The 12,500-nt window shown below is 44.3% G+C and overlaps 1 protein-coding gene across 1 annotated transcript in view; it reads right to left on the bottom strand.

Annotated features, from left to right (window-relative positions):
* Window positions 1-12,500, bottom strand: part of WDR47 (WD repeat domain 47) — a 191,736-nt gene that overhangs the window by 79,428 nt on the left and 99,808 nt on the right. The window contains exon 4 of the mRNA XM_053693816.1: window positions 7,338-7,422. Coding sequence (XP_053549791.1) covers window positions 7,338-7,422 — 85 coding nt within the window. The remainder of the gene's footprint in view (window positions 1-7,337; window positions 7,423-12,500) is intronic.

Genomic DNA, 12,500 nt, shown 5'->3' with positions numbered 1-12,500 from the left:
TGTTCCAGCAGATACCTGCGACAAGGTAACTTCCATGGAGGAGAAGACGACATCCTCACCAGAGCTGCAAAACACATCCTTCGCGGCCACTACGGAGCAATCAGTATCACTGATGCCTGCTACTGCTTGATGCAGGCCACTACACGAGGAAGAAGTGGTAACGGCGAGAAAAGGAAAATTAGACTGAACCTCCAAGGCACTGCTAATGCATTAGCTCCGCCTGAGGATCCCTGGACCTCGACCCATATCTGGTTAGCTTAGTATTGAGACCAGATGCCATGAGATCTATCTCCGGCGTCCCCACACTTGTTGCATATCTCCGCAAACACTTTGGGATGGAGAGACCATTCCCCTGGATGAAAGGATTGTCTGCCGAGAAAATCCACTTCCCAGTTGTAACACACAGAATGTGTATTGCTGAAAGCGAACAGCTGTGGGCCTCCGCCCACTCCAGAATTCGAGATACCTCCCTCATTGCTAGGGAGCTTCTCGTTCCCCCCTGATGGTTGATGTAAGCCATTGAGGTTATATTGTCTGATTGGAATCTGATAAACCGGGACGAACCCAGAAGGAGCCAAGCCTTCAGAGCATTGAAGATTGCTCGAAGTTCCAGAATGTTGATCGGGAGCGAGCGTTCCTCCTGAGATCACAGGACCTGTGACTTCTTGGCACCCCAAACAGCTCCCCATCCTGATAGACTTGAGTCCGTAGTCACAATCTCCCAGGATGGTCTTAAGAAGGATGTCCCATGAGACAGATGATCTGGACAGAGCCACCAAGAGATTATTATTATCATCATCATCATCAGGTATTTGTAGAGCGCCAACAGGTTCCGCAGAGCTATGAACATGGGTGATATATAAAAAAAAAACTATTACAGGGATCAAATGGGGAGAGAGGATCCTGCCGAGAGTTGTACTGTTGTAGTCGGCTCTTATGAAGGTGAACTACAAACAGCTGGGCTCATAGGCTTACATGCTATGAGGTTTTAGGGGATAGCAGTGGAGAAAGGAAGGTTAGTGTAGGCTGTAAGCATCCCTGAATAGTAGAGTCTTCAGGGAGCACTTGAAGTTTTTAAAACTAGGGGAGATTCTTGTGGAGTGAGGCAGAGAGTTCCATAAGATGGGAGCCAGTCTTGAGAAATCTTGTAGGCGGGAATGTGAGGAGGTAACAAGAGAGGAGGAAAGTAGGAGACCATGAGCAGAGCGAAGGGGCCTTGAGGGAGAGTATCTGGAGACAAGGTCTGAGATGTAGGGGGGAGCAGTGCAATTGAGTGCTTTGAGTGAGAATTTTGTGTTTAATCCTTGAGGCAAGAGGAAGCCAGTGAAGGGATTGACAGAGAGTTGTGGCAGATGAAGAACGAAGTGCAAGGAAGATGAGCCTGGCAGAGGCATTCATTATGGATTGTAAAGGAGCTAGGCAGCAGCTAGGGAGACCAGAGAGGATAGAGTTGCAGTAATTGAGGCGGGAAAGGATGAGAGAATGAATAAAAACCTTTGTTGTGTCTTGTGTAAGGAAATGTCTAATTTTAGCGACGTTTTTAAGGTGGAAGCGGCAGGCTTTAGCCAAGTACTGAATGTGAAGACTAAAAGAAAGATCTGAGTCAAGCGCGACCCCAAGACATCGTGCATGTGAGGTTGGGGTACTGATGGAGTAGTCAACAATTATAGATACATGGGGTGTGGAGCTTTTGGAAGAAGGGGGAAAATAAGGAGCTCAGTTTTGTAGAGATTTAGCTTGAGGTAGTGAGAGGACATCCAAGATGAGATATGAGAGAGACAGTTAGTGACACAGGTTAGCAAGGAAGGAGATAGTTCTGGTGCAGAGAGGTAGATTTGGGTATCGTGGCATACAAATGATAATGAAACCAGTGGGACTTTATTAAGGAACCTAGTGAGGACGTGTAGATTGAGAAGAGAAGATGACCGAGGACAGAGCCTTGCGGTACCCCAACAAAAAGAGGTAACGGAGCAGAGGATACCCTAGAGAAGGCTACACTAAAGGTACAGTTAGACAGATAGGAAGAAAACCAAGAGAGATTTGTGTCACAGGTGCCGAAGGATTAGAGGGTATGGAACAAAAGAGGGTGGTTCACAGTATCAAAGGCTGCAGATAGATCAAGGAGGATAAGTAGAGAGAAGTGGTCTTTTGATTTTGCTGTAAGTAGGTCGATGGTAACCTTAACAATTGCTGTCTCTGTTGAGTGAAGAAGGTGAAATCCAGATTGCAGTGGGTCAATGAGGGAGTTTAATGTAAGGAAATGGGATAGACGTGCATATACTAGCTTTTCAAGAAGCTTTGAGGCAAGAGTAAGTAGGGAAATAGGGCGGTAGTTGGATGGGGAGGTTGGATTCAGAAAAGGTTTTTTTGAGGATAGGTGTGACCAATGCATATTTAAGAGATGTGGGAACTATACCAGTGCTGAGGGAGAGGTTGAAGATGTGTGTGAGTATAGGGGTAAGGGTAGACGGGAGGGAGGGGAGTGCGGGATCTGTCCTCCTTAGGGGTTATTGTCCTGGTACCTATCGCAGAAAGAGGTTTGGGATACTATTCAAACCTTTTCGTGGTCCCAAAGGAGGAGGGAACTTTTCACTCGATTCTGGACCTAAAGTGCTTAAACACATTTCTAAACGTCCCCTCATTCAAGATGGAGACGATAAGGTCCATCCTTCTCTTAGTTCAGGAAGAGAGCGATTCTCTTGACCTGTTGTCCAGAGCAATCTGTTCTGTTCCACTGCCTCAGCATGCACAGTTGCAGCGGTCTGAGACGGAATCTGGCAAAGGGAACGATGTCCATGCTGGACACCACAAGACCAATTACCTCCAAACACTAAGCCACAGAGGGCCTTAAGAAGGTCCGGAGGGCAAGACATGCCGAAGCAAGCTTGCAACATCTCTGGTCTGTTAGAAATATCCTCATGGATATGGTATAGTACCCAGGAATTCTACCCTGATGCTTGGAATAAGAGAACTCTTTTCTAGATTTATCTTCCATCCACGAGATCGAAGAAGAGAGAGAAGAGATTTCGAATGGTCCTTCGCCAGATGAAAAGATGGTGCATGTACCAGAATATCATCCAAGTAGGGAGCTACTGCTATACCCTGGGTTCTGGCAATGGCTAGAAGAGCCCCCCAGAACCTTCGTAAAAATTCTTGGGGCAGTAGCTAGACCAAACATAAGTGCAATAAACTGGAAGTGCTGGTCCAGGAACGCAAATGGTAAGCATCCTTCAGATCTACAGTGATCATGAACTGTTCTTCCTGAACTAAGGGAAGGATGGACCTTATCGTCTCCATCTTGAACGAGGGGACATTTAGAAATATTTTTAAGCACATTAGGTCCAGAATCGGCGAAAAGTTCCCTCCTCCTTTGGGACCACAAAAAGGTTTGAATAGTATCCAAAACCTTTTTCTGCGATAGGTACCAGGACTATAACCCCTAAGGAGGACAGATACCGCACACACCCCAGAAAGGCTTCCTTCTTTTCTGGTCTGGAAGACAGGCTTGAGAGGAGAAATCTGCCCTTTGGTGGATGAGACTTAAAACCTATCTTGTATCCCTGAGTTATGACCTCCAGGACCCATGGATCCTGCGCGTCCCTGAACTAAGTTTCTGAAAAAGAGCGACAGTCTGCCCCCTACACAATCCAGCACCGGATCGGGTGTTGCCCCTTCATATCGATTTAATCTCGGCGGGCTTCTTGCTCTGCTTGGATTTATTCAAGGACTGAGCCAGCTTCCAAGTACTCTTGGTTTGCTCAGGCTTAGCAGAGGGCTGCTGTCGTTGCAATTTCAGAACGAAAGGAACGGAAATTAGAACTTTGTCCCTTAGACTTGTTCTTTTTATCCTGCGGTAGGAAGGCACCCTTGCTCCCTGTAACCATGGAAATAATGGAGTCCAGGCCTGGACCAAATAAAATCTTTCCCTTGAAAGGGAAAAAAGTCATGTCTGCAGACCAGGATTTCAGCCAGAGCACCCGACGGGTCTGAACTGAATAATCAGACACCATAGTATTTAGGCGAATAATCTGCATGTTTGCATCACAGATAAAAGAATTAGCAATTCTCAATGCTTTAATTATTTCCTGGATAATGCTAAGGAGTTGCACCAGTAGGTAGCTGCTCCAGCAACTGAGGCAACAGCCGCTGCCGGTTGAAACAAGTATCCTGTATGTTGGAACATCTTTCTTTTTATCCATCGGCTCTCTGAACGACGAGCTATCCTCCAGCTGGATAGTAATACATTTGGAGATAGCGCCATCCACCTAAGGGATGGAACCCCACAATTCCAATTGAGAGTCCGGGACCGGGAATAATGTCTTAAAGGAAGACGAAGGGGAAAAGGAAGATCCAATTCTGTCCCATTCCTTTTTAATAATGTTCGCCATCTTTACAGGAAAAGTTAACGGCACTACCATGTCCTCGTACACTCTGTCTAATTTAGGAATCAAAGGTTCATCAGGCAGCTTGGACTTTGGAACCTCTAATGTAGACAGGACCTCTTTTAGAAGAAAAGGTTAGTGTTCAATCAAATCTAAAGGCTGGTTCGTCCGCAGCAGGAGGCTTAGAGGCAGCAGACTCCCCCCCAGAAAGTTCACCCTCTGAAACCTCAGAGTGTGACTCATCCTCGGATAACTGAGTCAGAACAGAGAAATCCAATAACTTACATGATGACCCCTGGGCAGGAGAGCTATTTTTAACTTTTTGCTTGCGTTTAGCAGGGCAATGTAAAGCACTGAGGGCCTCAGACACCATTGTTTTTAACTGCTTGGTAAAGTCTGATGGTAAAAGGCTCCCTCCAGGTGGAGGATCAGGCGTGCTACGGGAAGCTGCGTGTGTAGTAGGAGATGACTGATGAGTATGCACCTCATGGGACGGCGAGTCCTCAGAGGTGGACGGCTCAGTGGCACTAACGGGGTTAACCTTCTTACACCTAATAACGTTGTCAAGGCATGTGGAACATAGTTGAGAGGGCGGGCATACGAAGGCCTCCTCACAATATAAACAGGTATTACTATTTGGAATAGAGGGAGTACCTTCTAGTATCTCAGAATCCTCCATAGCTTAAGCTAATTACAGTAGGACACAGAAAATAAAATGCTCTTTTTTTTGTTTCTCAAAAAACTGCACCTTTATATTCCCAATGGCTGGGGCACTCACCTCCTCCTAGACCCAGACAACACAGAGAAAAAGTGTCTTCTCCAACAGTCAACTCTGTCAGGAAATGAAAGCGAGACCACTCGAGGTCACATGGTGCGCAAGGCAGGTTTTGATTTTATGGCATTTGGCGGTGAAATGGTGGCATGAAATATACCAAAATGTGCCTAGATCAATACCTTGGGTTGTCTATTTAAAAAAAATAAATAAAAAAAATATATATATATATATAGATAGATAGATAGATAGATAGATAGATAGATAGATAGATAGATAGATAGATAGATTTGATAGGTAAATAAAAAAAAAACAAGGCTCTATTTCGGTTTAAATAGAGTGATAACAAAAATGCTTAAAATGCTCTGGTATTATGGGCAAGTTTTTGTCTGGAAGTACCGGTAGTGCAGGGGTTAAACAGTAAAAATATTTTTTTACATATAAAGTAAACAGTTTAAATGTAAATAAAATTTTGCAGAATATGCATTTCTAGATACTGCTGTATTAGCACTCACTGGCTGACAGGCACATCTCATACAGCTGTATTAGTACTCACTGACTGACAGGCACATCTCATACAGCTGTATTAGTGCTCACTGGCTGACAGACACATCTCATACAGCTGTATTAGTGCTCACTGACTGACAGACACATCTCATACAGCTGTATTAGTGCTCACTGACTGACAGGCACATCTCATACAGCTGTATTAGTGCTCACTGACTGACAGACACACCTCATACAGCTGTATTAGTGCTCACTGACTGACAGGCACATCTCATACAGCTGTATTAGCGCTCACTGACTGACAGACACACCTCATACAGCTGTATTAGTGCTCACTGACTGACAGGCACATCTCATACAGCTGTATTAGTACTCACTGACTGACAGACATCTCATACAGCTGTATTAGTACTCACTGGCTGACAGGCACATCTCATACAGCTGTATTAGTGCTCACTGACTGACAGGCACATCTCATACAGCTGTATTAGCGCTCACTGGCTGACAGACACATCTCATACAGCTGTATTAGCGCTCACTGACTGACAGGCACATCTCATACAGCTGTATTAGCGCTCACTGGCTGACAGACACATCTCATACAGCTGTATTACTGCTCACTGGCTGTCATGCACATCTCATACAGCTGTATTAGTGCTCACTGGCTGACAGGCACATCTCATACAGCTGTATTAGTGCTCACTGGCTGACAGGCACATCTCATACAGCTGTATTAGTGCTCACTGGCTGACACACATCTCATACAGCTGTATTAGTGCTCACTGACTGACAGACACATCTCATACAGCTGTATTAGTGCTCACTGACTGACACACCTCATACAGCTGTATTAGTGCTCACTGGCTGACAGACACACCTCATACAGCTGTATTAGCACTCACTGGCTGACAGACACATCTCATACAGCTGTATTAGTACTCACTGACTGACAGACACATCTCATACAGCTGTATTAGTGCTCACTGACTGACAAACACATCTCATACAGCTGTATTAGTGCTCACTGGCTGACAGGCACACCTCATACAGCTGTATTAGTGCTCACTGACTGACAGGCACATCTCATACAGCTGTATTAGCACTCACTGACTGACAGGCACATCTCATACAGCTATATTAGTGCTCACTGACTGACAGGCACATCTCATACAGCTATATTAGTGCTCACTGACTGACACATCTCATACAGCTGTATTAGTACTCACTGGCTGACAGACACATCTCATACAGCTGTATTAGTGCTCACTGACTGACAGACACATCTCATACAGCTGTATTAGTGCTCACTGACTGACAGGCACATCTCATACAGCTGTATTAGTACTCTCTGACTGACAGGCACATCTCACACAGCTGTATTAGTGCTCACTGACTGTCAGGCACACACTCTTATTAAGTTAATAGTTAACAGCACCAAGACTCTAAAAAAGGTTTATTTAGAAGTGGAAAACCATAAACAAAACAAAAAGGTAAATATGAAATAGCTGTATAAAATCATAAAGCAGTGCGTTTTCCATGGCCTTTTAAGTTGTTAAGAATGTAACGCATGCCATTGGTGACTAAATATTTCCAACAGGAAACCTTTAGCCTGCAAGTAATAAAGAGATGGAATAATGTATTTCCCAGAGTAGTTGTAAAATAAGCTGAGAACATACGTGCTGCGGCTCATCTTCTGCTGACATTGCATTGTTCACGCACAGAGCTTCCAAAAACTTCTGTTTCAGGATAATATACCGAAACCTGCAGAGAAAACAGGTCTTTAGGGCCAAAGGGCAAGGAAACAAGACAATACGTAACGTGTGTGCGTGTTTGGCCTTAATGTTGTGCTTTGTTCTGCAGGTTACATGTACAAAGAGCTAGGAAACAAGACGTACTGTACATGTGTGTGCGTGTTTGGCCTTAATGTTGTGCTTTGTTCTGCAGGTTACATGTACAAAGAGCAAGGAAACAAGACGTACTGTACATGTGTGTGCGCGTTTGGCCTTAATGATGTGCTTTGTTCTGCAGGTTACATGTACAAAGAGCTAGGAAACAAGACGTACTGTACATGTGTGTGCGTGCGTTTGGCCTTAATGTTGTGCTTTGTTCTGCAGGTTACATGTACAAAGAGCGAAGAAACAAGACGTACTGTACATGTGTGTGTGCGCGTTTGGCCCTAATGTTGTGCTTTGTTCTGCAGGTTACATGTACAAAGAGCAAGGAAACAAGACGTACTGTACATGTGTGTGTGCGTGTTTGGCCTTAATGTTGTGCTTTGTTCTGCAGGTTACATGTACAAAGAGCAAGGAAACAAGACATACTGTACATGTGTGTGCGCGTTTGGCCTTAATGATGTGCTTTGTTCTGCAGGTTACATGTACAAAGAGCTAGGAAACAAGACGTACTGTACATGTGTGTGCGCGCGTTTGGCCTTAATGTTGTGCTTTGTTCTGCAGGTTACATGTACAAAGAGCAAGGAAACAAGACGTACTGTACATGTGTGTGTGTGCGTGTTTGGCCTTAATGATGTGCTTTGTTCTGCAGGTTACATGTACAAAGAGCAAGGAAACAAGACGTACTGTACATGTGTGTGCGCGCGTTTGGCCTTAATGTTGTGCTTTGTTCTGCAGGTTACATGTACAAAGAGTGAAGAAACAAGACGTACTGTACATGTGTGTGCGCGCGTTTGGCCCTAATGTTGTGCTTTGTTCTGCAGGTTACATGTACAAAGAGCAAGGAAACAAGACGTACTGTACATGTGTGTGCGCGTGTTTGGCCCTAATGTTGTGCTTTGTTCTGCAGGTTACATGTACAAAGAGCAAGGAAACAAGACGTACTGTACATGTGTGTGTGCGTGTTTGGCCTTAATGTTGTGCTTTGTTCTGCAGGTTACATATACAAAGAGCAAGGAAACAAGACGTACTATACATGTGTGTGCGCGCGTTTGGCCTTAATGTTGTGCTTTGTTCTGCAGGTTACATGTACAAAGAGCAAGGAAACAAGACGTACTGTACATGTGTGTGTGCGTGTTTGGCCTTAATGTTGTGCTTTGTTCTGCAGGTTACATATACAAAGAGCAAGGAAACAAGACGTACTATACATGTGTGTGTGCGTGTTTGGCCTTAATGATGTGCTTTGTTCTGCAGGTTACATGTACAAAGAGCAAGGAAACAAGACATACTGTACATGTGTGTGTGCGTGTTTGGCCTTAATGTTGTGCTTTGTTCTGCAGGTTACATGTACAAAGAGCAAGGAAACAAGACGTACTGTACATGTGTGTGTGTGCGTGTTTGGCCTTAATGATGTGCTTTGTTCTGCAGGTTACATGTACAAAGAGCAAGGAAACAAGACGTACTGTACATGTGTGTGCGCGCGTTTGGCCTTAATGTTGTGCTTTGTTCTGCAGGTTACATGTACAAAGAGTGAAGAAACAAGACGTACTGTACATGTGTGTGCGCGCGTTTGGCCCTAATGTTGTGCTTTGTTCTGCAGGTTACATGTACAAAGAGCAAGGAAACAAGACGTACTGTACATGTGTGTGCGCGTGTTTGGCCCTAATGTTGTGCTTTGTTCTGCAGGTTACATGTACAAAGAGCAAGGAAACAAGACGTACTGTACATGTGTGTGCGTGTTTGGCCCTAATGTTGTGCTTTGTTCTGCAGGTTACATGTACAAAGAGCAAGGAAACAAGACATACTGTACATGTGTGCACGTGTTTGGCCGTAATGTTGTGCTTTGTTCTGCAGGTTACATGTACAAAGAGCAAGGAAACAAGACATACTGTACATGTGTGCACGTGTTTGGCCTTAATGTTGTGCTTTGTTCTGCCGGCTACATGTACAAAGAGTGAAGAAACAAGACGTACTGTACATGTGTGTGCGTGTTTGGCCCTAATGTTGTGCTTTGTTCTGCAGGTTACATGTACAAAGAGCAAGGAAACAAGACGTACTGTACACGTGTGCGCGTGTTTGGCCGTAATGTTGTGCTTTGTTCTGCAGGTTACATGTACAAAGAGCAAGGAAACAAGACGTACTGTACATGTGTGTGCGTGTTTGGCCCTAATGTTGTGCTTTGTTCTGCAGGTTACATGTACAAAGAGCAAGGAAACAAGACGTACTGTACATGTGTGTGCGTGTTTGGCCCTAATGTTGTGCTTTGTTCTGCAGGTTACATGTACAAAGAGCAAGGAAACAAGACGTACTGTACATGTGTGTGCGTGTTTGGCCCTAATGTTGTGCTTTGTTCTGCAGGTTACATGTACAAAGAGCAAGGAAACAAGACGTACTGTACATGCGTGTGTGTGCGTGTTTGGCCTTAATGTTGTGCTTTGTTCTGCAGGTTACATGTACAAAGAGCTAGGAAACAAGACGTACTGTACATGTGTGTGCGCGCGTTTGGCCTTAATGTTGTGCTTTGTTCTGCAGGTTACATGTACAAAGAGCAAGGAAACAAGACGTACTATACATGTGTGTGCGCGCGTTTGGCCTTAATGTTGTGCTTTGTTCTGCAGGTTACATGTACAAAGAGCAAGGAAACAAGACGTACTGTACATGTGTGTGTGCGTGTTTGGCCTTAATGTTGTGCTTTGTTCTGCAGGTTACATGTACAAAGAGCAAGGAAACAAGACATACTGTACATGTGTGTGTGCGTGTTTGGCCTTAATGTTGTGCTTTGTTCTGCAGGTTACATGTACAAAGAGCAAGGAAACAAGACGTACTGTACATGTGTGTGTGCGCGTGTTTGGCCTTAATGTTGTGCTTTGTTCTGCAGGTTACATGTACAAAGAGTGAAGAAAAAAGACGTACTGTACATGTGTGTGCGTGTTTGGCCCTAATGTTGTGCTTTGTTCTGCAGGTTACATGTACAAAGAGTGAAGAAAAAAGACGTACTGTACATGTGTGTGCGTGTTTGGCCCTAATGTTGTGCTTTGTTCTGCAGGTTACATGTACAAAGAGCAAGGAAACAAGACGTACTGTACATGTGTTCGCGTGTTTGGCCCTAATGTTGTGCTTTGTTCTGCAGGTTACATGTACAAAGAGCAAGGAAACAAGACGTACTGTACATGTGTGCGCGTGTTTGGCCCTAATGTTGTGCTTTGTTCTGCATGTTACATGTACAAAGAGCTAGGAAACAAGACGTACTGTACATGTGTGTGTGCGCGTTTGGCCTTAATGTTGTGCTTTGTTCTGCAGGTTACATGTACAAAGAGCTAGGAAACAAAACGTACTGTATATGTGTGTGTGTGCGTGTTTGGCCTTAATGTTGTGCTTTGTTCTGCAGGTTACATGTACAAAGAGCAAGGAAACAAGACGTACTGTACATGTGTGTGTGCGTGTTTGGCCTTAATGTTGTGCTTTGTTCTGCAGGTTACATGTACAAAGAGCAAGGAAACAAGACGTACTGTACATGTGTGTGCGTGTTTGGCCCTAATGTTGTGCTTTGTTCTGCCGGCTACATGTACAAAGAGCAAGGAAACAAGACGTACTGTACATGTGTGCGCGCGTTTGGCCTTAATGTTGTGCTTTGTTCTGCAGGTTACATGTACAAAGAGCAAGGAAACAAGACGTACTGTACATGTGTGCGCGTGTTTGGCCGTAATGTTGTGCTTTGTTCTGCAGGTTACATGTACAAAGAGCAAGGAAACAAGACGTACTGTACATGTGTGTGTGCGTGTTTGGCCTTAATGTTGTGCTTTGTTCTGCAGGTTACATGTACAAAGAGCAAGGAAACAAGACATACTGTACATGTGTGTGTGCGTGTTTGGCCTTAATGTTGTGCTTTGTTCTGCAGGTTACATGTACAAAGAGCAAGGAAACAAGACGTACTGTACATGTGTGTGTGCGCGTGTTTGGCCTTAATGTTGTGCTTTGTTCTGCAGGTTACATGTACAAAGAGTGAAGAAAAAAGACGTACTGTACATGTGTGTGCGTGTTTGGCCGTAATGTTGTGCTTTGTTCTGCAGGTTACATGTACAAAGAGCAAGGAAACAAGACGTACTGTACATGTGTTCGCGTGTTTGGCCCTAATGTTGTGCTTTGTTCTGCAGGTTACATGTACAAAGAGCAAGGAAACAAGACGTACTGTACATGTGTGCGCGTGTTTGGCCCTAATGTTGTGCTTTGTTCTGCAGGTTACATGTACAAAGAGCAAGGAAACAAGACATACTGTACATGTGTGTGTGTTTGGCCTTAATGTTGTGCTTTGTTCTGCAGGTTACATGTACAAAGAGCAAGGAAACAAGACGTACTGTACATGTGTGTGCGTGTTTGGCCTTAATGTTGTGCTTTGTTCTGCAGGTTACATGTACAAAGAGCAAGGAAACAAGACGTACTGTACATGTGTGTGCGCGTGTTTGGCCTTAATGTTGTGCTTTGTTCTGCAGGTTACATATACAAAGAGCAAGGAAACAAGACGTACTGTACATGTGTGTGCGCGTGTTTGGCCTTAATGTTGTGCTTTGTTCTGCAGGTTACATGTACAAAGAGCAAGGAAACAAGACGTACTGTACATGTGAGTGCGTGTTTGGCATTAATGTTGTGCTTTGTTCTGCAGGTTACATGTACAAAGAGCAAGGAAACAAGACGTACTGTACATGTGTGTGCGTGTTTGGCCCTAATGTTGTGCTTTGTTCTGCATGTTACATGTACAAAGAGCTAGGAAACAAGACGTACTGTACATGTGTGTGTGCGCGTTTGGCCTTAATGTTGTGCTTTGTTCTGCAGGTTACATGTACAAAGAGCTAGGAAACAAAACGTACTGTATATGTGTGTGTGTGCGTGTTTGGCCTTAATGTTGTGCTTTGTTCTGCAGGTTACATGTACAAAGAGCAAGGAAACAAG

This window comes from Bombina bombina, chromosome 10 (genome assembly GCF_027579735.1).
Source record: "Bombina bombina isolate aBomBom1 chromosome 10, aBomBom1.pri, whole genome shotgun sequence".
Lineage (NCBI taxonomy): Eukaryota > Metazoa > Chordata > Amphibia > Anura > Bombinatoridae > Bombina > Bombina bombina.
Note: the sequence above shows the minus strand (reverse complement) of the source record. Positions and strands in the feature narration are given on the sequence as shown.